The following is a 24,302-nucleotide window of genomic DNA, read 5'->3' on the forward strand; positions in this document are numbered from 1 at the left end:
TTTTCAGAACTCTGTTAATTCAACTAGAATGCCGGTTTTAATTTTAAGAATCCATTAACGGAAAAAAGCTAGACTAAAAGTATTCATTTCCTATCTTCATCCCCAGCATCATTTGTTCAAATTGAACATTGCAGAGCATGGCCGGCAGCTTGGTGGTGGTTCTGTGCACTGCTAGGCAGAAGGTCCCCAGTTTCATCCCCAAGTCTTCCATTCCCTGGGTTTGCTGGGGGCCTGAAGATGCTGGGGAGGTGGCATTCGCAGGCCCTGGAGGAAGAGGGCAAGAGAATTGTGTCCATTGCTGAAGAGGGACACATAGGGACTGGATCTAGGGCCCATGATTGTGGCAGGATTCGGGAAGGAGGCCGAACAGTAGCCTATATGTCACACTTATATGACGTGATAGTAGAGCATTAATATATCGTGTTTTTCATTAGTCGTATCCTAAAAAAAAAAAGACAGAATAGAAAAATTAATTATATGTGAAGAAAAACTTTTACAGTGCATGCATTAGATTAAAGATTTTTTTTGTCATTAATATTTTATGAGTTTTGTGTTTTTGTTTTGTTCTTTTTAATTTTATAAATTTCATTAGTCAACAGGCTGAGCTTGCTCTGCAGGAGGCCATCAGAATTGCGCAGGAGTCTAACGATCACGTGTGCCTGCAGCACTGCTTGGTAAGGTAGCTGCGCTGCGGCGCAGGTTTGCCCTGGTAATGCCCAAATCTGGATGGTGGTATCTTTTTTTGCCTTAGATCTAGCTTGCAGCAGTGCACTGCTTATAGTACCACCATACAAGCTGCTCCCATGAAGTTGCTGATCTTTTAAAGAAGTGCCAGGCACGGATGCAAGCAATATTAGGATTTGTTAACTGTTCAAGCCGCCACGAATGGCTTTGCAATCTTAGTTAACATGAAAGTAGCCTTTATTCTCTGGGTAACACGGTTTGCTCCCTCTCGTTCCAGAGTTGGCTTTACATCTTGGAACAGAAAAAGGGCTCGGAGAGCTGCGTTCTGTTAGAACACGTAAAGAAAACGGTACACTTCGGCTTACCGGTGCGTATTGCAGCAAGCTAGCTTCTGTTCTCTGTTTGTTAATTGTGAGGGTTTTTTTTTTTCTTGTGCGTGTTGAAATCATTTAAAAATGATTAGTTTGTGGAAATTTTGAAGCTGTCATAGTATGGAAATTAGGTGAGCAAATATTAAAGGTCCCAGTCGCACAGAGGAGGTGAGCGCTATCCCCCACAGAGAAGAGACTTGTGTTTGGAAAAAGCTGAATGGGGCGATCAAATTGGCTGACTCGTTTTTGTCCTGGTGTGGGAGAAGAATTCTGGCAGGAGGCTTGGGAGTTAGTTAGTTAAATTCTTCCTGCTCATCTGACTTTTTTTTTTCTTTGACGTGTAGAGCAAAACAGTAACTAGGGGCTACACAAAGTAAAGTACCTCCGCTGTTTCCGTTATACATTTGAAAACTGGACGATGCACATTTGGGGATGAAGGGGGTTAATCCTCTTAATTTGAAATAGCAGTTTCCCTGTATGTGCCTGGATCAGTCCAGACTGTGGCTTATGCCTCCCTTCCAGCAGATGGAGACAGAGAAAAACTTGAAGAGCGCCCCTCTTAACTTGGAGCACCACCTGCATCTCTTCAGTGTTTCTCTGTCTCCAGCAGATGGAGGAGGCAAACCCTGCAGGCCTGACCTTTCTGTGTGGTTAAGTAAATCTCTTCACAAAAAAAAAAAGTAAGGAAAAATTCAGGGAGCAAACCAGATCAAGCAACTTACCCTAATCCTCCCAGAGGGCCGGCAGGTCCTAGCTGGACTATCCCCTCTGGTAGTAGGATTCAGGAGCTGGGGTTGGTGACCCCACGGGGCTCCTTCAGGTAAGGCGCCTGGGGTGGAGATACCGGTGGTCTGGTCCCTCTCCCCCCTTCTTGTGCCCCCCAGGTCTGTTTTTGGAAAGAAAAAAAAAAAGCGGGCAGGAAGCAGCTTGTCAGCCTTCATTCTATTTTTTCATACTACGGTTGTTTCTTAACTTTTTCCTTACAGGCGGGGTTGTTTTAAGGCAGGCCGTCCTTGTTTTCGCTGCTGCCTTCCTGCTTTTCTCGCGACTCTTTTTTCTCATGCCGCTACCGACCCGTTCTGTTGCCTGCGGGGGAGTCGGCTTCGCGCCTCTCCCGCACAGGTCTTTGCTCACGCTGCCCCTCCGGAGGTGAGGGCAGCTCGGATCCGGGACCGGAGCCTCCTAATAGGAGCCGTGCAGCACCAAAACGCCCTGCTTCTCGTGAGCCTCTGGCTGCTCCGTTCCCGCTTAGCGCGGGAACGGCGGCCATTTTAGGCTCTTTAGCTGTGCAGGCCCATGCAGTGAGTGGAGGGGATTCCCCCCTCCCCACCCCCGGCCAGTCCAGATGATCTTGATAACCAGGACCAGGATTTTTTTAATCCATTGCCCGATCCCCTTGTGGGGGAAGGGGGCGGAGATAATTCCTTTTCCTTGTATTTTGTGCTTTTAATGCACAAAGCCTTTCTGGCAACTCAAGCACAGCAATCTGAGCCTTCCTGTTTGGGGCGCCCTGTGGGGGCCCCCTCAGAAGCTGCCTAAGCACCATGACCCCCAGACCTCCCTTCGTGTTGCGAAACTTCAGAGCTCCTCCCTTGCGGGCTGTTCTACTCCTCCTGATGGGGCACCTGTGGGATCTTCGGACCCTTCTCTCATCCTTACTCCGCCTTTGGGAACTGAACCTCAGGAAGAACTGCAGAAGCCGTCCCATCTTGAGGGTGACGACCCTAAGGTAGATTCTCTTTCAAAGGGGGAATTGGATCCTTTAATTCCATGGGTCCTTTTGGAACTCGGGGTTGACCTTCCGCAAAGCATGCTCCCCCAGGGTTTGGAGGACCCAGTGCTAGCGGGCTTGCGAGGCCCATCAAAAACATTTCCTTTTCATCCCATGGTTCAGGAATTGATGACTAGAGAGTTGGATGTGCCTGAGGCTGGGCTCCGTGTGGATCGGGCTATGGACAAGCTTTACCCCTTGCCCGAGGAGACCCTGGAACTGTTGAAGTTTCCCAAAGTGGATGCTTCTGTGTCAGCTGTCACTAAGCGGACCACTATTCCTGTGGCTGGGGCAGCGGCCCTTGAGGATCTTCAAGACAGAAAGCTCAAAGTTTTTCTCAAGCGAATCTTTGAAGTTTCAGCGTTAGGTATACGAGCGGCGGTATGTATCAGCTTCATGCTTCGAGCTAGCCTCCGTTGGGTCCAGCATTTATTGACTTCCAGAGACCTTCCTCCAGAGGGCTCAGCAGAAGCCGAACGCCTGGAGGCAGCGGTGGCTTATGGGGCTGATGCCCTGTATGATCTCCTGAGAACGTCCTCCCAGACTATGGCGTCTGCGGTGTCCGCAAGGCGACGCTTATGGCTCCACAACTGGGTTGCAGATATTTCTTCCAAGGCTCAGTTAAGCTCTCTGCCCTTTAAGGGGAAGCTTCTTTTCGGTGAGGACTTGGAGCAGATGATCAGGTCTCTGGGTGAGAACAAACTGCACAAGCTCCTGGAGGATTAACCCAAGCCCTCCAGAGGCTTCCCGCCGGCTAGGTCATGTTTTCGCGGTCAACGAAGATTTCGTCAGAGCAGAGCGCACACTGGAGGTCAGCGACAACCAGCGGGGAGACCACAGACGTGGTCCTCTTCCTTTCAGGGACTTCGACCCTCCCAAGACGGAGTCTCTTCAGCCGCGACTGGCTCCAAGTCCTCTCAATGAAATGCGGCCAGCCCATCTCTCGGTCCCTCATGTGGGGGGGGGGGGGGCAGTTGTCCCAGTTTTATGACGAATGGGCCAGAATAACCACCGATCAGTGGGTCTTAAACATCATAAAGCACGGCTACGCTTTGGAATTTGCTCGGCCTCTTCGACATCTCTTCATGGTCTCCCCTTGCGGTTCTCATACCAAGGCACAGATCATGCGGCAGACTCTCAAACGCCTTATTGCCCTGGGAGCTGTAGTTCCTGTCTCCAAAGTCCTGAGTCTTCTCGAGTCTCTCGGATGGGTCATCAATCAGGCAAAAGCAAGAGTCTTCCTTCTCAAATCATGGATTTTTTGGGGGCTTGGTTCGACACCAGTCAGGGGAAGGTATTCTTCCTTCCGGAGCGGATCAACAAGTTGTTACTATCTGTCTGTCGACTGTTGACTCTCCCTCTACCTATGGCTTGGGACTATTTGCAGGTTCTCAGGTCCATAGCATCCACCTTGGAGTTGGTTCCCTGGGCTTTTGCGCATATGAGACCATTGCAATGAGCGTTACTGGCCCGCTAGGATCCGAAGTCTGAGGAATTCCTGGCCCCCTTACCTCTCACCGATTCCGCCAGGTGCAGTCTTGGCTGGTGGCTTGTCCCAGAACATCTGAGCCGAGGAATGGACCTCGAAGTTCCCCAATGGATGGTGGTAACCACAGATGCCAGTCTCTCAGGTTGGGGAGCAGTCGGTCCAGGGCCTATGGTCGGCGGAGGAAGCGAGTTGGTCCATCAATCGCTTGGAGACCAGGGCTCCTTGCTTGGCTTTCAGGCACTTTCGTCTTCTCCTTCGCAACCGAGCAGTCAGAGTCCTATCTGACAATGCAACATCCGTAGCCTACATCAACCGTCAAGGCGGTACCAAATGTCAAGCAGTAGCAGCAGAAACAGAGCTACTCATGGACTGGGCGGAGAAGAATCTTGCTCTTCTAGCCACATTTCACATTGCTGGAACAGACAACGTACAAGTGGATTACCTAAGTCGGCAAAGGATAGATCCGAGGGAATGGGAGCTCTCCGATCAAGCGATGGACCTCATCACGCACAGGTGGGGGCTTCCTCACGTAGACCTGATGGCTACGCTTCAGAATACCAAGGCTCCACGCTTCTACAGCCGCAGAAGAGAGCACGGGGCGGAAGGAGACTATGCACTAGTGCTCCCCTGGCCTACTTCGGTGTTCCTTTACATCTTCCCTCCTTGGCCTCTAGTCGGCAAGATTCTTCGCTGAATAGAGGAACATCCAGGGAGGATGATTCTGGTGGCACCGGAGTGGCCCAGAATTCCGTGGTTCACCGATCTGGTCAGTCTCGCTTTGGACATTCTCCTGAGGCTCTGACATCTTCCACATTTGCTTTGTCAAGGGCCTATATTTTTCGACCAAGCAGATCGCTTTTGTCTAGCGGCCTGGCTTTTGAGAGGCCGTGATTATTACTCTGCTACAAGCTAGAAAATCTCTACTTCACTTTCCTATATCAGGGTTTGGAAGGTTTTTGAGACCTGGTGTCGAGAGCAGGGTGTTTTCCCCCATTCGCCGTCGATAGCTCATATTTTGGCGTTCTTGCAGAAGGACTTGCCTAAAGTTTGTCTTTCAGTTCCCTACAGGTTCAAGTAGCGCCTTAGGCTCTCTGGTAGGTAGAGCTCATGGCCAGTCTCTCGCTTCACATCCAGATGTGGTTCATTTTCTTCGGGGGGCGAAGCATCTACACCCCCCCAGTCTGACCAGTGTGCCCTTCATGGAATCTTAATTTGGTACTGAGAGTTTTGTGTGACCCACCTTTTGAACCTCTTAAGAGGGTCACGCTAAAAGACCTCACCTTGAAAACAGTATTTTTGGTGGCTATCTGCTGGACCCGGCGGATATCTGAGATCCAGGCCCTGTCTTGCAGAGAAACCCTTCTTGCGGATTTCTGACTTGGGAGTTTCTCTTAGAACAGGACCTTCCTTTCTACCAAAGGTGGTTTCGTCCTTCCATGTCAGTTAGTCTGTGGAGCTCCTAGCCTTTTCAGATACCTCTCCTGACGCGCCGCATGCCAAAGAGTTAAGATGTCTGGATGTTCGAAGGACACTATTGCGTTATTTGGAGGTCACTAACCCTTTTCTGTTGTCCAATCATTTGTTCGTCTTATGAAGCGGGCCTAAGAGAGGACAGAAGGCATCTAAAGCGACAGTAGCTAGATGGTTGAAGGAAGCTATTTCCTTTACGTACATTTGTCGCGGTCGTCCCGTTCCTGAAGGGTTGAAAGCCCACTCGCTTCGTTCCCAGGCAGCTTCGTGGGCTGAATGTCAGTTGATATCGCCACAAGAAATTTGCAGAGCGGCAACCTGGAAGACAATACATACCTTTGCTCATCATTACCGCCTGGACATCCAGGCTCCGAATGCTGACTATTTCTTTCAGTGCTGTCATTCAAGCGGGACACTCAGGGTCCCACCCTGTTTAGGGAAGCTTTGTTACATCCCACAGTCTGGACTGATCCGGGTATGTACAGAGAAAAGAAAATTGTTCTTACCTGATAATTTTCATTCCTGTAGTACCACGGATCAGTCCAGACGCCCGCCCTTCAGAGGAGGTTATTTCTTCCCTGAGACTCCGCTGCGAATCCTCTATGACAGTACTTCATTCTGCAGAACATTATAGAAGAAGGCTACAAGTTTCTTCTCATTCACTGTTTGGCAACAATTTGTTTACTAGTTGAAGTTCCAAGTTCTCTATTTTTGACCTTGCTTGATCTATGTTTGCTCCTGGTTTGATCTTATTTTAATTCTGCTTGTATAGTCTATACACTGAAGAGATGCAGGTGATGCTCCAAGTTAAGAGGGGTGCTCTTCAAGTTTTTCTGTGTCTCCATCTGCTGGAAGGGAGGCATAACCCACAGTCTGGACTGATCCGTGGTACTACAGGAACGAAAATTAGCAGGTAAGAACCAATTTTCCTTTAGTGTAGTTATTGAAAAGCATTTTAAATCGCCTTCCTGATCCCCAAAAATGGTCATTCAAAGCGATGTACATAATAAAATCTCATCACCAACAATACAAATAAACAGCCGACATACAAAAATGTAAAACCCAGGTTAGATTAGGATGGAAGAGGCCATTTTTTTTTTTTTTTTTGCCACTTTCTGAAACAGCAGGTAGCTAGGTTCCAGTCTGATGTCTGGGGAAAGCTTATTCCAAAGCACTGGCACCGTGACTAACCCAGATCCTGGATCTCATAACTACCTTGCAGGTGGCTACAGAAAGCAACTCTTCATGAGCAGAGCGTAACATCCTAGCAGATGTTTACTGAGAGGTTTGATCCTTCAAAAATGAAGGACCAATTTTTTGCAACAATTTTAGGTCTGTGTCAAGATGTTAAAATGCATTTAAAGTTCACAATTATTTTAAAGTGTAGCGTTCCTGATTCGTTAGGGCGGCCTATTGACGCTTTCACAAAATCCTGAGGAGGTGCTCCCTTAGCACACTGTTCTCAGTGTTTTTCTGCAGCAACTTAACTTCTAGTATTTGATACTAATTGGATTAGCATGATTCTCCATGTGACATCTGACAATTTCCAGCTTTCCTAGCATGTAGCCAGAGGGACTCAGGACTAGTGGGTTCTCTGTTCCCCTGCTAGCAGATGGAGACTGTCAGGTTTCAAAGCTGACGTCACCTTAGATAAACCCCTGCAGTGACCTCAGCCTTCCAGTATCTCTCAGTCTCCTAGCAGATGTGGACGTGCTTTCCCTACACCAGCATTGGTGGTTTCGTGAGATTGCAGTACTCGTTAGAAGAAGGAAAATTTACCTTTAAATTGGAGAAAGAGTGAGCCCCGCTCTCCTGCAGTGATATATAAAGGTCCCTCCCCTAGTTAAGAATTCCTGAGGCGATTTCTGAGTTCCCTCAAAGGTGTGCCTTGGTCCGGTAGCCGGTTTTCCGGCGTGGGCTTGCTGCTGAAATACAGCGGGTGCAGGAAGCCGAGTACAGCAGTGACAGCAAAAGCCCTCTCCCCCTGCAGCCAGAGACAGTCTCTGTACTCAGCCAGTAAGCGCTGAGCCCTAGTAAGTAGAAGGACTCCTCCGATTCAGAGACATGGAAGGGCTTCGGTAAGTCTTTCCTCCAGTCTCCTTGCTTGGTGTGCCATACCGTCAATGTTCCCAATCCCGTTAGGGCAAGGGAAGGGGGTTTCTGAGCGGGTTGAGTGGCTCTCTGATGGGCTAGGCCCCATTTCAGGCTTGGTGGGCTCTCCACGTAGCAAGCCAAGGCAGCGCCATCTTGTGAACAGTTTTGTGCGGTGCCATTTTCCTCTAGAGACCATCAGTACGCGCAGTGTAGGTTGGCCCTGCTGTGTACCTAACATGCACATGCGTGCATGCATACCTGTGCGCATACTAGCGCACATAACCATGCGCATACCTGTGCACACATACACTTGCTCACAACTGGACGCTTAAGGGAGCATCGGGGTGGATCTGTGCACGCTCGAGTCCAAGCGCTAGCCGGCTGAACGCACAAGTTACATTTTACTATGGCTCCGGCAGCAAAGAAGCACAAGCGACACTCTTTGTGCTGCCTGTCATATTAGTGCTACAAAGTCTGACCTAGAATCCTTCTTGTGTCCACACTGTGAGGAGGCCCAGGGAGGACTGGACTCCCAGAACTTCTCCAAGCCTGATCCCTCCCAGTCGGAAGATGGATCAGCCACAACTTTATCCGGTAGTACCCCAAATTTGAGCAATCCCGGGGCTGAATCTGCCTCAGGAAAGGGCAGTCCAGCTGCACCTACCCCTGTTCCTCAAGGGCTAGGTAAGGACCCAGCAGCCTTTACTTGGGTGGAATTCTTTCAGGGCTTTCAAGTCTTTGTTCAGGCACAGTCAGCTGCTGCCCCTGCCTGGACCAAGACCGGACTTGTCCTCCCAGCCCTATCAGCATGCCTTGGATCATGCCTTGTCTCACCAAGGGTAACCCTGACAGGGACCCAGACACCACGGATGACAAAGGGGATGCATACTCGTTGGAAGAGAGGGAAATCCCTCCAGGCTTGGAGCCATACCCGACCTGTGTTATGATTTTTCCATAGGGATGAATTGCTGGCACTGGTCTCCCAGACCCTGAAGACTCTGGGAGTTTCTGGCCCGGACCCGACAACGGAATCAAAGAAGAATCCCATCCTGGTGTCTCTACGGAAAGCCACTTGCTATTTACCGATGCTGAAAGCCATCCAGGAGTTGATTGACCTGGAATGGGACCCCTGGAAATCAGCTTTAAAAGAGTCTGGCATTGAAGGCTCTGGACCCGACGGCCAAAGAATGCCTGCATTTCCTCAGAATGGATGTCCTGGACTGCACAGTTTCAAATCGAACAACTATTCCAGTGGAGAGAGGAGCGGCCTTGAAGGACGCGCATGATGGGCGGTTGGAGTCCATCCTTAAGCAAGCTTTTGACGCGACAGCAATGACACTACAGATTGCTTCCTGTTGTGTCCTGGTGGCTTGGTCAAGAGAGGCAGATAACTCAAGGGCGCATTCCAGAGAAGCGATGGAGCCCACTGTGGCCTTTCTAGCGGAAGCGAGCTCTGACCTAGCTCATACCTTGGCCAGGGGAGGGCCTCAGTGGTAGTGGCCAAAAAACAACTATGGTTGTGAAATTGGTCAGCAGACGCAACCTCTAAGGCAAACCTCAAAAATATGCCCTTTAAAGGATCCCTCCTATTCGGAAGCGAATTGGAAAAGTTATCCAGTAAGTGGGGTGAATCTCCAGTGCAGCGGCTACCGGAAGATAAGAGAGAGAGGCCGCAGCACCTCCTCGCCATCCACGAGACGAGGAGATAGGGGGTCGAGTATCCCTCTTCTATCAGAGGGGGGAGTCAAGGTCACGTCAGACAAATGGATACTGGATATCATAAGAGGATACGCTCTGGTGTTTCGCAGCATATCTTGGGATGTATTCATGTCACCTTGCCACTCCCAGCACAAGAAACTGGCAGTGGAATCTACTTTGATAAGGCTCCTCAATTTGAGGGCTATAATTCCAGTACCTACGCCCCAGGAAAATACAGGGCGTTATTCCATCTATTTCATCGTACCCAAGAAGGACGGTTCCTTTTGCCCCATCCTGGACTTGAAGAGCGTCAATTGTTATCTACGGATAATTCATTTCCACATGGAAATCTACACTTCGTCATAATGGCCGTACAACCAGGAGAATTCTTAACGTCCCTGGACCTCTCAGAGGTCTACCTTCATATTCCAATCCGACAAGACCACCAGCATTTCCTACACCTTGCAGTACTGGGCCGCCATTATCAGTGCCGAGCATTGCCCTTCGGCTTGGTCACCACTCCCAGAACATTTTCCGAAATTATGGTGGTCATGGCGGCGGCACTGAGGAATGAAGGAATCCTGGTGCACCCTTACTTGGACACCTGGCTGATCCAGGCGAAGTCGTTGGAAGAGAGCCACCAGGTGACCAGCCGGGTGATCTCCCTGCTTCAGGAGCTTGGTTGGATCGTGAACATGGACAAAAGCAGTCTCAAGCCCTCCCAGTCCTTAGATTATCTGGGAGTCTGGTTCGACACCAAACAGGACAAAGTTTTCCTCACACCTTCGAGGACAAGGAAGCTGATGTGCCAAGTGCACCTTTGACGAGCACGATATGCCCCAGGATGTGGAGCTATCTTCATGTCCTCAGTCTGATGGCATCAACCCTGGAGGTAGTACTGTGGGTGAGGGCACACGTGCGTCCACTCCAGCGTTCCCTGCTGTCACGTTGGAACCCGCTGTCTCAAGACTACTCTATTTGCCTCCACTTACCGATATAAGTATTTTCTTGGCTACAGGAAGTTTACCTAAGCAAGGATGTAAGCCTGCCCCTCCCAATTGTCTAGTCCTCACAACAGATGTGAGCCTCCGAAGGTGGGTAGGTCACTGTCAGGAATTGACAACCCAGAGGCATTGGACCAAGATGAGCTGGAACATAAACCCTCTGGAAGCCCGAGCCATCAGATTAGAGGGTCTACAATTCAGCCACAGACTCCAGGGCCAGGTGGTTCACGTGATGACAGACAATGCAACAATGGTAGCCTACGTCAACTGTCAGGGAGGAACCAAAACCCAGAAAGTGTCTCTGGAGATAGATTCCCTTATGGAACGGGTGGAGTTGAATTTACGGGGGATCTTGGCCTTCCACATTGCAGGAAAAGACAACGTCAGAGCAGACTTTCTCAGTAGGGAGAATCTGGATCCAGGAGAATGGGCATTGTCGGCCAGAGCCTTTCAGCTCCTGGTAGATCACTGGGGCCTCCTGTCCATCGACTTGCTGGCCACATCTCACAATGCAAAGGTCTCCCGATTCTTCAGTTGCGGAAGAGATCAGCGTTCCCAAGGGATTGACGCTCTTGTTCAGACCTGACCAGAGGAAGACTTACTATATGCCTTCCCTCCATGACCTCTGCTAGGCAAGGTCATTCGCAAGATCAAACGTCATAGAGGACTAGTCCTTCTAGTGGCCCCAGATTGGCCTAGACGCCCATGGTATGCAGACATGCGGAGGCTTCTGATGGAGAGCCTCCTATGCCGCCCTCCACATAGGGAATTGCTCCAATGAGGACCCAACTCAATTTTGTCTTACAGTCTGGCCCTTGAGAGGGCTCGCCTGATGAAATGTGGATATTCGGCGGCAGTAATTTCCACCTTGCTCCATGCGTGGAAGTTCTCTACGTTCTTAGCATATATGCAGATCTGGAGAATATTTGAGGCCTGGTTAGAGGAACAAGGGGTGCCCCCTCGGATGACCAAAATCTCTATGGTCCTGGAATTTTTACAGGATGGACTGAATAAAGGGCTGTCCCTCAACTCCTTGAAGGTCCAAGTAGCAGCTCTCTCCTGTTTCAGAGGTGAAGTGAATGGAGCATGTCTCGGCACATCCGGATTTGGCCCATTTCCTAAAAGGGATTAAGCACCTTGGACCACCTTTACGTTGGCTGGTCCCCTTATGGAATCTTAATCTAATATTGTACTTTTTAGCAGGGCCTTCCTTTCAACCGCTGTGCGGTCTATCCCTACGCCTATTAACGCTGAAGACTGTGTTCTTGGTGGCGATATGCTTGGCTCGTCGCATCTCAGAACTGCAGGTGTTGTCGTGTTGGAACCCTTTCCTCAGGTTGACTCCAGGAGTGTTACAGCTTTGCACCATTCCTTTCTTCTTGCCCAAGGTAGTCTCAGAATTTCACTTGAATCAGTCCATTTCCTTACCATCCCTAAATAGACACAAGGACACGGATGACTACCATCTCCTACGCCACTTAAATGTCAGTAGGCTTTTAGTACGGTATCTAGAAATCTTGGAAATGATATGCAAGATGGACCGCTTGTTTGTCTTTCATGGTGGAAGGATACCAGGTGAAGCAGCTTCACGAGCTACCATAGTTCGCTGGATCAAAGAAGTGTGGAGGCAGGGAAGCCATTACCCTTTCATGTTAAAGCTCATTTCACTAGGGCTCAGGCAGTATCATGGGTGGAAGATAGACTGCTGTCTCCCAACGACATCTGCCAAGCAGTGATGTGTGGTCCTCCTTCTCCAGGTTCTATCACCTGGATGTTCAGGCCAAGGAGGACACAGCATTCGCAAGGGCAGTACTAAATGGGCCATGGGCAGCCTCCCACCCGGTTCGGGAGTAGCTTTTGTACATCCCATTGGTCCTGAGTCCATCTGGCTACACGCTAGGAAATGGAGAAATTACTTACCTAATAATTTCGTTTTCCTTAGTGCAGACAGATGGACTCTGCATCCTGCCCATGGATGCCCAAGAATGGTGCCAAGGATTCTCCCGTGGAGTGAATATCGATTCCAAGGGATTACGGTTAAGCCATCATCCAGTCCCTAGATCAGGGCATCTATAATCTTACTAGAGTTCAGTGTTTGGTTGAGTAGTTACGGTTATCTGTTTTTAATCAAGTTTTTAATCCAGTTTTTTTGATAGTATGTCCACAGTGGCTTTTGAAGAGAATACTGAAGGGCTGAGGTCGCTGCAGGGCTGTATGTGAAGTGATGTCAGCTTTACAACCTGACTCCGTCTCCATCTGCTGCCAGGGGAGCACATAACCCACTGGTCCTGAGTCCATCTGTCTACACTAAGGAAAACAAAAGTATCAGGTAAGTAATTTCTCCAGTTCACAAATTGAAAATATAGCAGCAAGCGGTTAGATATAATCATATGCATTAAAAGATGTGGTCTGCATTCCTTCTCTGGGAGAAAGTGATAGAAAAAGTGAAAATATCCAAAGTGTTGTGAAGAAAGGAACAACCCAGGGTGATTAAATGTCCCAGGATTCCCTTGTAAGGTGCATGACCCTTTTGCTGTTGCACTGTACAGTACTCATTAACAAGCTGGTTAGCTGGAAAAACAAAAATGTATGGTTGAACCCCAGTCTTCTGTTTCCAGTTCACCTCCTCTGCATTGAATTGTGTCTGAAATCTCGTAAGCGTCCCTCTGGACGCAGTTGACAGAATCTGCTTTGTCTCGTCCTTCCGTATCCGCCGTAGTATCTAGCTTCTCTTGGGATACAGTCCTTAGTTCAGCAGCGGGCTTTTGCGGGAAAGACAGCGAACAAGCTCATGGATGCCTTGAAGGACTTGGATCTGTTGCACTGGAAACACAGTTTGTCGGAGCTCATCGACATCAGCATTGCACAGAAAACTGCAATTTGGCGACTGTACGGTCAAAGGTATTGTCCTTTTCATCGCTCTCTTCCAGAGCAATTTCTCATATGTAAAGGGCTCCGGTAATATCTGGATGTTTGCCTCTTCCATTTTGCATTGTATACATTACTTTTCAGTTTGGATTTGTGATCTCTAATTACAGCACATTTGTGTCAAGAATCACACTAAGTTTCTTGTTACTATTACTTCTGTTCTCTTCTATAGCGCAGCACTGTACAAATACAGATAAGAGAGTCCCTCCTCCATAGAGCTTACAGTCTGTTTGTTTTCCTCCCTCTGTAACTGAGGAGGCTGAGGGCATCTGGACCTAGCCCAGCATTATGGAAAACAATTTCTATTCAAAAGTTATTCTTGCTTCTTATCAGGGTAAAGTGCCATTACCCAACCTTAGGGAATGTTTCAGCACACTCCTGTAAGTTACCTTAGGATTACACAGTTTCATAGCCATGGAGGGAGAGAATCCCAACCACTGCTCAGCAAGGACACTTGTTGGTCAGGCTTTAGGGTGCATGCGTACAGGGTTCCAGAGGGTAGCCTGATCAAGAATTGTTACTGTCATAACTGCGCTAGATGAACCAAAAAACAATAACCAGGGTTTTTTGCATTGCAGTACCATGGCACTTCAGCAAGCCCAGATTCTGCTGAGTATGAACAGCCTGGAGGCTGTGAATGTGGGTGTGCACCAGAATAACACAGAATCCTTCGCCGTGGTGCTGTGTCACCTGGCGGGGCTGCATGCCGAGCAGGTGAGATGCTGATCCCGGGAGCCCTGTACAGAGATGCCTGTGCCAGTTTCCCAGAGGGGGGAGACTTTTGGTTCTGTCCTAGCTCTTTTGAACCTCCATCCCAGTGCACTGTGGTTACTTGCAGTCCTGCTTCTTCTGTTTTGCAATCAGCACTACAGGGCTCTTAATGTAATAGGTGGGAGCTGTCAAGAAACCAGGCTGTCTAAAGCTTGATCAATTGGTGCATGAGATCTCTCAAGGCTTACACCTGATGTTCCCTGTACATACCCAGATCAGTCCAGACTCCTGGATTTTGCTTCCCCGCCAGCAGATGGAGACAGAGAATGTTTCACTGACACTGTACATAATCATGAGTGCCACATGCAGTCTCTCAGTATTTCTCTGTCTCCAGCAGATGGTAGATGGTGCAAAACCTGCAGTTCTGCAGTCTGGGAAAAATAGTTTGTTTAAGAGCCTTGCTCCCAGGAGGTTTTTAGGTCCTGTTGGGTCCATCCCTCTTGGTCGAGGTGGACGAGCTGGGGGTTGGTCACCCTTTTGTATGCTCAGTCCTTGCGTCCGTGGGGTGTAAATCTGGTGGTCCAGATCCTGCCCCTTCAAGAGGCCACTGAAGTGGCTGGCGGCTAGGGGAAGCTGTTTGGCAGTCTGTCCCTCTTACAGTTCGGTGTTCCAGCCTAGCAGGGAAGTATTATAAAGGTATTATAAAGTTAAAAAAAAAGAAAATAGAAACGTACGACTTCCTGCCTTTATACTGTTCGGGCGGCTGGGGTGTTTGTTTTTCACAGCAGCAGAGAATGCGAGGTAGATGGCTGTTTTAGAGGTAAACTTCCCTCCATGTGTGAGATGTGCGCAGCTTGGCTCGGTGCTGTTGCAGCTGAATTGTCTCAGGTTTGTTCATCGGACGGTGAGGGGTCATCAGATGACCCTACCGCCGCGAAAAATCCGGCTCCCACTCCTGTTCCTCAAGTGTGTCGGGATTTTCGCCGGGTCAGGGATTCTCCATCAGTTCAGGAACGGTGGCCATTTTGAATACTTGTGCGAACTTTGCCATGCCAGCGGGGGGGGAGGGCATTCTCCTCTGAGGCTATCTTTCGACTCCAGGGGGGCTTGGATAGGGGACATGAACATCGGTATAGAAAAAGAATAAATAAATAAGATTTTCCCATTCTACCAATTCCTGGATCCTCTCAGCCAATTTCTGACTCCTCCAGGCCTTTTTCCACGGACTTTGTTTTGCTTTTACATGAGGCCTAAGTAGCGTGCGGCAGTGTTTGATTTGGGGGCCCGGGCCCAGCCTTCGGAGGGTCTGGCTATAAGTTCCAAACTTGATCAAGAAAAGAGAAAGCAGACTTCTCCCGTCCAGCGTTTGTTGTGAGCCCTTCTCCAGGAGTTGCGGTGGATGAGTCAGAGGATTCGAATGATGCCCCAGATGGGATGGGGGTGAAACCAGTGGATGATCAGGTGGTTGATCTGGATGCGGGTGGCATGGATCAGGTGGATGATCCTGAAGAGATTCCAGTTACCGAAGATGACCTCAAAGTGGTCCATCTTTTTCGTAAGGAGGAGCTATAGCCTTTGATTCCTCATGTTCTTCAGGAGCTCAGGGTCAAGATTCCTTATGAGGACTCAGATTTGGAAGGGGCTGATCCATTCCTGGATGGGCTGAGGGTTCAGAAAAAGCCTTCCTGTACCATGAGTCCGTGAAAAAACTAGTGGATCGAGAGTGGGAAACTCCCAATGCCAGCTTTGAGGGTGGGGAGGGCTATGGCGAAGCTTTATCCTTTGCCTGAGCAGACATTGGAGCTCCTGTCCCTTCCTAAAATCGATGCTTCAGTGTCGGCGGTCACTAAGAAGACGACTATTCCGGTTGCAGGGTTCGCTGCTTTGAAGGACTTTCAAGATTGAAAATTGGAGGTTCATTTCAAGAGGATATTTGAGGTGTCAGCCTTGAGCTTACGAGCCTCCATTTGTACTAGTTTTATGCAGCGGGTTTGTCTGCTCTGGGTGCAGCAGTTACAGGATGCTCAGGCGAGGAGGCGAAGAAGGCTGAGCGCGTAGAGGTGGCAGTGGCATATTTAGCGGATGCTCTTTATGACTTAGTCAGAACTTCGTCTAAAATTGATATCTGTGGTATGAGCCAGGAGGTTGTTATGGTTGTGTAACTGGTCGGCAGATGCCATTCAATCTCAGTTGGGGTCTCTGCCTTTCAAAGGCAGACTCTTGTTTTGTGAGAACCTAGAGCAGCTAATGAAGCATCTGGGAGAAAACAAGGTGCACAGGTTGCCAGAGGATAAGCCTAGGGGTAAGATGTTCCGTCAGGCTCAGCCCTGCATTCAGCATAATAGGAGGTCTCACCCAGCAAGGGGAGCTCAAGGTCCTCAGAAGCAATTCTTTCTCAGGAGCCAGTACTAGGTTCAGTCCTTTCCAGGGGTCCGAAGTCCTTTCTGGGACACCACAGGTGGTAGCACAGCTGGGACTAAGTCCTCGCAATGAGACAAGGATGGTCCACTCTGTCATTCCTGTCATAGAAAGTCACTTGGCGCGATTTTACAGGGAGTGGACCAAAATTACCACGAACCAGTGGATTCTCGGTGTAGTAAGAGACGGCTATGCATTAAAATGTATTCATCCCATTCAAGATTTGTTTCTGGTTTTCCCTTGCGGGCCCATAGACAAAGCAGCTAGTGGTTCGGGAGACACTGAACCGGTTGCAGAGGTTAGGGGCAGTAATTCTGGTCCCCCGCGAAGAGTGAGGCATGGGAAGGTATTCAGTTTACTTCGTCGTGTCAAAGAAGGAAGGCACCTTTCGCCCGATTCTGGACTTAAAGAGAGTAAATACAGTGCTGAATGTTCTGCGTTTCCAAATGGAGACCCTGAGGTTGGTTATAGTGGTGGTGTGCAAGGACAAGTTTCTGGCTTCTCTAGATTTGACAGAAGCATATCTGCACATAGCCATCCGCCCAGACCATCAACGGTTTCTGCGGTTCATGGTTCTGGGTCAGCATTTTCAGTTTCAGGCTCTTCCGTTCAGTCTGGCTGTAGCGCCATGCACTTTCACCAAAGTTGTGGTGGTGGTGGTGGCAGATTTAAGTTGGGAAGGAGTTCTGGTACACCCCTATCTAGATAACTGGCTCATCAGGGCGAAGTTGGAGGACCTCTGTCGTTATTCGGTTCAGAAAGTGCTCCGGAGGCTTGAGTCTCTCGGCTGGGTAGTGAACTTGGCAAAGAGTCACCTGGTTTCGTAATAATCCCTGGAATATCTAGGAGCTCATTTCAACATATGGAGTGGCAAGGTGTTTCTCAAGAAGGAGAGTGTGCAGAAGCTGCAGGGGCAAATTCATCTGTTGGGGCTGGTGATGCCCAAGGCCTAGGATTATTTGCAGGTCCTGGGCTCAATGGCTTCAACCTTGGAGTTGGTGCCATGGGCATTTGTGCTTATGAGGCCCCTGTAGAAGGCTCTTCTAGCCCAATGCAACCCACTCTTGGAGGATTTTCATCTTCGCCTGCCACTTGAGGGTGTTGGCAGGGGACATCCTGTCTTGGTGGCTCCTTCGTTCCAATCAGGACCATGGTATGGAGCTAGACGTTCCAGATTGGGTGATTCTTACTACCAATGCCAGTCTGTCTGGTTTGGGAGGGGGGGGGGGTGTCACAACAGTGGTCCCAGAAAGAGGCTTTTTGATCTTATCAAACAGTTAGAGATCAGAGTGGTGCGTTTAGCTTTACTTGCCTTTCTGCCTTTGGTGAGAGGTCAGTTGGTGAGGGTCCTGTTGGGTAATGTGACAACGGTAGCCTACATCAATTGGCAGGGAGGAAACAAGAGTCGGGCAGTAGCTCAGGAGGCTCATCAGTTGATTCTTTGGGCAGAGCAACATTTGGAGAGGATAGTGGCTTCATACACCATGAGGGTCGACAACGTCCAAGTGGATTTTCTGAGTCACAGTGTTAGACCCAGGAGAGTGGGAGCTGTAGGAGATGTTGATGCAGCTCAACTGCAAGAAGTTGGGCTATCTCAAGTACATCTAATGGCAGCTTGTCAAAATGCCAAGGTGTTTCGGTTTTTCAGTCTGAGAAGAAAACACAGGGCCGAGGACATCTATACTCTGGTGGTCACCTTGGCTTCGGGAGGTTCTACTTTACATTTTTCCTCCTTGGCCTCTAGTAGGCAAGGTGTTGCTACGGATAGAGAAACACCCAGGTGAAGTAATTTTGGTGGTGCCTGTGTGGCCCTGTCAGCCTTGGTTCATGGTTCTAGTCAACTTGGCCGTGGACAGTCCACTACGCTTTGGCCATCTAACAAATCTCCTTAGGGTCCTATATTTTCAGAGCAGGTGGTTCACTTTTTTTTGTCCAGTGGCATGGCTTTTGAGAGGTGGCGATTGAGGCGCAGGGAGTACTCCGAAGTGGTTATTACTACTCTGTTACAGGCTAAACGAAAGTCTAATTCTCTTTCGTATGTGCGGGTCTGGAAGATTTTTAAAACCTGGTGTATCACTTTCGGCGTGCAAGCTCTAAGAGCTACAGAGTCTCATATTTTGTCTTTTCTTCAGGAGGGTTTGGTCAAGGGTTTGGCCTTTAACTCTCTTAGGGTCCAGTTGGCTATTCTAGGTTGTTTTTGAGGTAAAGTAGAGGGGTCTCCCCTGTCTACTCATCCAGATGTAGTTTGGTTTCTCTGGAGGGCAAAGAATTTATGCCCACCGGTAAAGAGAGTCTGTCTATCCTGGAACCTTAATCTTGTCCTCAGGGGTTTGTGTGAGGCTCCCTTTGAACTGTTGAGGAGAGCAACTATTAAATATTTAAAGGTCATTTTCCTTGTGGCCATATGTTCAACTAGAAGAATTTCTGAGCTACAGGTTTTGTCTTGCTGTGATCCCTTCCTACAGATTTTGGACTTGGGTGTGGCATGCAGACGGTACCTTTTTTTTTTTTTTTTTAGCTAAGGTGGTCTCTGCATTTCATGTGAATCAGAGGGTGGAGCTTTCAGCTTTTCCTGAGATGGACTCATCCGTACCTCACACAGGGAGCTTAAACTCTCGGATGTGCGGAGAGATTTGTTGAGTTATCTCAAAAGTAACTAATGACTTTAGGAGGTCGGATCACCTGTTTGTTTTGTGAAGCGGTTCGAAAAGAGGTTCTTAAGCGTCTAAGGCCACTATTGCATGGTGGCTCAAGGAGGCCATTGGTTTGATGTTCAAAGCTAAGGGTCGTCTGGTTCCTGAGGGTTTGTGAGCCCATTCAATGTGCTCTTAGGCGGCCTCATGGGCGGAGGCTCAGCAGGTTCTCTGCAAGAGATTTGCAGGGCAGCAACATGGAAGTCTCTGCACACTTTCGCAAGGCACTATAGCTTGGATGTTGGGGATCCGGCATCCAGGTCTTTTTGGTGAGGGTGTTTTGCGAGCGGGGCTCTCCAGGTCCCACCCTAGTTATGGAGCTTTGGTACATGCCAGGAACCTGGACTGTCCTGGGTACATACAAGAAAAGGAAAATTGGTTCTTACCTGCTAATTTTCATTCCTGTAGTCCCACAGATCAGTCCAGAGCCCACCCAATCTGTGAAGGTGGAGAGTCATCCACTCATTCTTTTTCTTGGCTGGAATACAGACTTGTTTGATAGGGTTCATACTTTTAGTTTTTGAAGATTACGCTTCTATAGAGATCACCATCCTCCAGTTCTTGGGGGGAATTATCAAGTAGTCTTAAGTTTTTTTTTTTGTTTTGGTTTTTTTTGGTATATGGTTTTTAAGCTTCGGTACAGGTCAATACTGAAGGACTGCAGGTGGCACACTGGGTTATATATAGTGTTGGTGAAATTTTCTCTGTCTCCATCTGCTGGCAGGGAGGCAAAACCCAGGACTCTGGACTGATCTGTGGTACTACAGGAATGAAAATTAGCAGGTAAGAACCAATTTTCCTTTGCTCTGTCTTTTGTCCTAAGACTGGAAAGTCGTCATTTTCCCACAAACCCTAATTTTGCCTTTGTGACCCATCGTGGGAAAGGGAAGGGGAATAAAGTGAAGAATTATGTCTACCACATCTATAATTGCTTAGATCAGGCAGGAGGTGAAGCTAATAGACAAAGTTGGTAAAAATTTGTATGGGAAATTTGCACAAAGTCTGAAACGATTGTACTCTAAGGGGTAGATTTTCAAACCGTGCGATTTGGCGTACTTTTGCTGGCGCATCAGGCGCAAGCAAAAGTACGCGGGATTTTAGTAGATACGCGCGTAGCCGCTAAAATCCTGGATCGGCGCACGCAAGGCTATCAATTCCGTATAGCCGGCGCGCGCCGAGCCGCGCAGCCTACCCCCGTTCCCTCCGAGGCCGCTCCGAAATCGGAGCGGCCTCGGAGGGAACTTTCTTTTGCCCTCCCCTCACCTTCCCCCCCCCTTACCTTTGTCGGGGGATTTACGCCTCCCGGAGGGAGACGTAAATCCCCACGCGCCAGTGGGCCGCTAGCGCGCCGGGACGCAACCTGGGGGCGGGTCCGGAGGGCGCGGCCATGCCCCCGGGCCCGCCCCCGGAACGCTCCCGACACGCCCCGAAAACGCTGCGCCGTTCGGGCCCGCCCCCGACACGCCCCCCTCAGAAAACCCCGGGATTTACGCGAGTCCCGGGGCTCTGCGCGCACCGGTAGGCCTATGTAAAATAGGCTCACCGGCGCGCAGGGCCCTGCTCGCCTAAATCCGCCCGGATTTGGGCGGATTTAGGCGAGCAGGGCTCTTAAAATCCGCCCCTAAGGGTCTTGACAATCTTCCACTTAAAACCCACTTGTCCTCTAAGAAGCATTTCAGTGGATTAAATGTTCTCTGTGCTGCCATGTTCAGCTGGGAGAGCATAGACTCACTATGCAGCCCTCTGCTTTATGGCAAGAATAGCCTGCCCTTATAATGCAGGTTTCTGAGGTAACTTTGGCATTGCTGTGAGTCACTGATATGATTGTCTGTCCTTGGCAGTGCTCATGAACCTCTGTAGCTGGCTCTTATCAGGAAATCTATGGTCTGCCAGCTGATGTCTGACTAGCCCAGTGAAGAGCACAGGCTGACTGACCTTTACCAAGTTAATAACTGATTTAGTAAGCTTTGGTTTGTTTCAAAGAGTCTGTAACGCTGTGGCACACTAAGAACATAAGAAATTGCCATGCTGGGTCAGACCAAGGGTCCATCAAGCCCAGCATCCTGTTTCCAACAGTGGCCATTCCAGGCTAGAAGTACCTGGCAAGTACCCAAACACTAAGAAGATCCCATGCTACTGATGCCAGTAATAGCAGTGGCCATTCCCTAAGTCAATTTAATTAATACCAGTTAATGGACTTCTCCTCCAAAAACTTATCCAAACCTTTTTTTAAACCCAGCTACACTAACTGCACTAACCACATCCTCTGGCAACAAATTCCAGAGCTTAATTTTGCGTTGAGTGAAAAAGAATTTTCTCCGATTAGTTTTAAATGTGCTACTTGCTAACTTCATGGAGTGCTCCCTAGTTCTTCTATTATCCAAATTATGTCAGGAATTGCACTGGAAAAGGTTCCTCATTCTTCAGTTGCCCTGCGGTCAATGCCTCTACTAATGGCAGATGCATTTCCACTGTCTTCAGAAAGTAAATCCTTCTCTGCATGAAACTGATCAGATTTTTCCATTTGGTTGCCCTCTTCATTCACATCTATGGTTTTATTACTATCTTTCCCTTGGTCTTTATCTGGAGTCATTTCTCTTTCAGTGGTGGCACTCGTGCAGTGCTGTCTGACAGAGCTAGTTTCACTCTTCTGTCATATCTGAAGAAATGTCACTAGATGGAGGTGGGCTATCCAATTCCCTGTCTTCCCCATCTTCATCAAATTTAAATCTTTTCACTTCATGCTCTTCTGCCTCTATAGGGTCTTCCTCTGCATGCTTGTTTTTTTTACAGTTCTTCCATGAGGACCTTCTGATTCAGATGCTGGCAATTCTCTGTGTTTTTCCCTCTGCTTGTTGTAAGTGCAATACTTTGTTTTCTGAGCTGTCGGGAAAACCATTTGTCGTCAGTGGGCTTGAAAGAGAAAGCTTCGGTGGACTCAAAGGCAGATAAAGATCAGCTGGCCCATCCAGTCTGCCCAGTTGAAATTCTTCCTGTCTGGTTCTCTCCCCCCACTAGGATATCATTTACCCAACTGCTCAGCCCTGTTCCTACCACTGCCTTCCATATCTGTCCCAAGCCTGTCCAAACTCCATTACAGTGCTGGCCTGTGCTGGGAGACTGCTTTGGGATATATCATCATCTAAATGGAGGATCTAATAATGCCTCTATGTTGCTCCATGGTGAGACCGCACCTTGAATAGTGTGTGCAATTCTAGTTGCCGCATCTCAGAAAAGATATAGTCGCACTGGAGAAAGTCCCACAGATCAGTGGGACCAGCGACCAAAATGATAAAGGGCATTCCCTGTACGTACCAGGATCAGTCCAGGACACCTGGGTTGTGACTCCGCACCAGTAGATGGAGACAGACTAAAACTTGTGGGCGGAGCCATATATGCCCCTGTGCCAGTCACAGCCCCTCAGTCTTACTCTGTCTCCAGTAGATGGGGCAGGTCCGGTCACAGCCCTGCCTGCCCTGGTTCTGGTATTCCGTCAGGGTCGGTTCTTTTTTTGATTTGTTAGGCCAGTTTAGGCTACGGGTTTCTATTTGGGAATATTTTTTCTAAATTGTCCCTAGGTCCCTTTCGCCCTGCCTCCCAGGGGGGTTGTGAGGTTCTGAGGGGACCACCCCCCCCTGGTTGAGGCCGCTGCTAGGGTCGAGGACCCAGCTGGCCTAGTAGCAGCGTCAGGGGTGACACCGGGAAGCCCGGTTCACTCACCCCTGCTGGATTAGGGCTCCAGGACCGTGGACAGCGACAGGCGTTTTTCTTAAAAAAAAAAAAAAAAAAAAAAGGTTTGCTTTTATTTCTGTGTCGGCTCTCTCTTGCTTCGCGTCGCCGCTCGTGGTGGGGGCGCCGCTGTCGGGGGGAGGCCGTTCGCTCAAATTTTTTATTTTTCGGGTCTCCTGTCGTCCCGTGTTCGCGCCTCTTCGCCGCCATGCCTCGCGGCTCGGTCTGCCGGGCCTGTGGCTCGGCGCGCGCGCGAGTCTGTGCGCCGCTTGCATCCCGGGCGGAGAGGGGTCGTCCGGGGCGCCTCGGGGACCTCGTTCGCGACCCGCGCGATCGCCTCCGCGCGGGGGGGGCGCCGTAGAAAAGCCCCAAGAGCTTTTCCCGCTTAGCGCGGGAGTGGCGGCCATTTTGGCCACGGGCCGCGAAATGGCGCGGGAAACGACAGGGCCTTCGGCCTTGCCTCCCGCGCTTTCCCCGCAGCGGATCGCGGTCGGAGGGGGTCCCTCGGGGGACACAGGGTCCCCGGGGAGTCCCGCTGATTTTTCTTCTGATTCGAGCTCGCTTTCGGAGGACCTTGTGCTTTTGTTGCGCAAAGTCCTGAAATACAAAAAAAGCAAGCGCGGCCGGAGTGAAGCTCGCAGGGCTCCACCGCAGAAGAGGTCCAGGAAGCTTTCGGGGGTCGCGGAGGGGCCCCAGGGCGCCTTGCGGGGGAAGCGGCCTCCACGTGGCGTCCCACAGGAGGCGGACACCGATTCCTCCCCTGAGGCGGACGCTGATTCCCCTGAGGAGACCCAGAAGGGACCCGACGATGTGGGAGCGGACGGCTCCTCTACGTCCGGCGTAGGAAAAGGTTCACAGGCAGTGGAGGGAGACGATCCCAAAGTGGTCCGGCTATTCCGTAGGGATGAATTGCCACCTTTAATTCCAGCCATTCTCCAGGAACTGGGAATAGACCCCCCTCCGGCGGTGGTTCGTCAGGAAGCGAACATGGATCCGGTCCTGTTAGGCCTCACGGGTCCGGCAGTTGCTTTTCCGTTCCATTTTTCTTCAACGGACATCATGTTCCGGGAATGGGACACTCCGGAGTTAGGTTTGAAGGTCAGCAAGGCCATGGACAAGCTTTACCCGCTCCCGGAGGATGCGCTGGACCTTCTCAAGTTTCCCAAGGTGGATTCGGCGGTTTCGGCGGTAACGAAGAGATCTACTATCCCGGTTACGGGTGTGACAGCCCTTCGGGACCTT

The 24,302-nt window shown here is 49.7% G+C and overlaps 1 protein-coding gene across 2 annotated transcripts in view; it reads left to right on the top strand.

Annotated features, from left to right (window-relative positions):
- ANAPC5 (anaphase promoting complex subunit 5) overlaps window positions 1-24,302 on the top strand; it is an 85,876-nt gene that overhangs the window by 42,479 nt on the left and 19,095 nt on the right. Inside the window, exons 8-11 of one of the 2 annotated variants that reach the window (XM_029570905.1) lie at window positions 593-674; window positions 962-1,051; window positions 13,301-13,482; window positions 14,088-14,223. In XM_029570905.1, the coding sequence (XP_029426765.1) occupies window positions 593-674; window positions 962-1,051; window positions 13,301-13,482; window positions 14,088-14,223 (490 nt within the window). The remainder of the gene's footprint in view (window positions 1-592; window positions 675-961; window positions 1,052-13,300; window positions 13,483-14,087; window positions 14,224-24,302) is intronic. The other variant, XM_029570906.1, reaches the window with a different exon arrangement.

The sequence above is a fragment of the Rhinatrema bivittatum genome, chromosome 11 (genome assembly GCF_901001135.1).
Source record: "Rhinatrema bivittatum chromosome 11, aRhiBiv1.1, whole genome shotgun sequence".
Taxonomy (NCBI): domain Eukaryota; kingdom Metazoa; phylum Chordata; class Amphibia; order Gymnophiona; family Rhinatrematidae; genus Rhinatrema; species Rhinatrema bivittatum.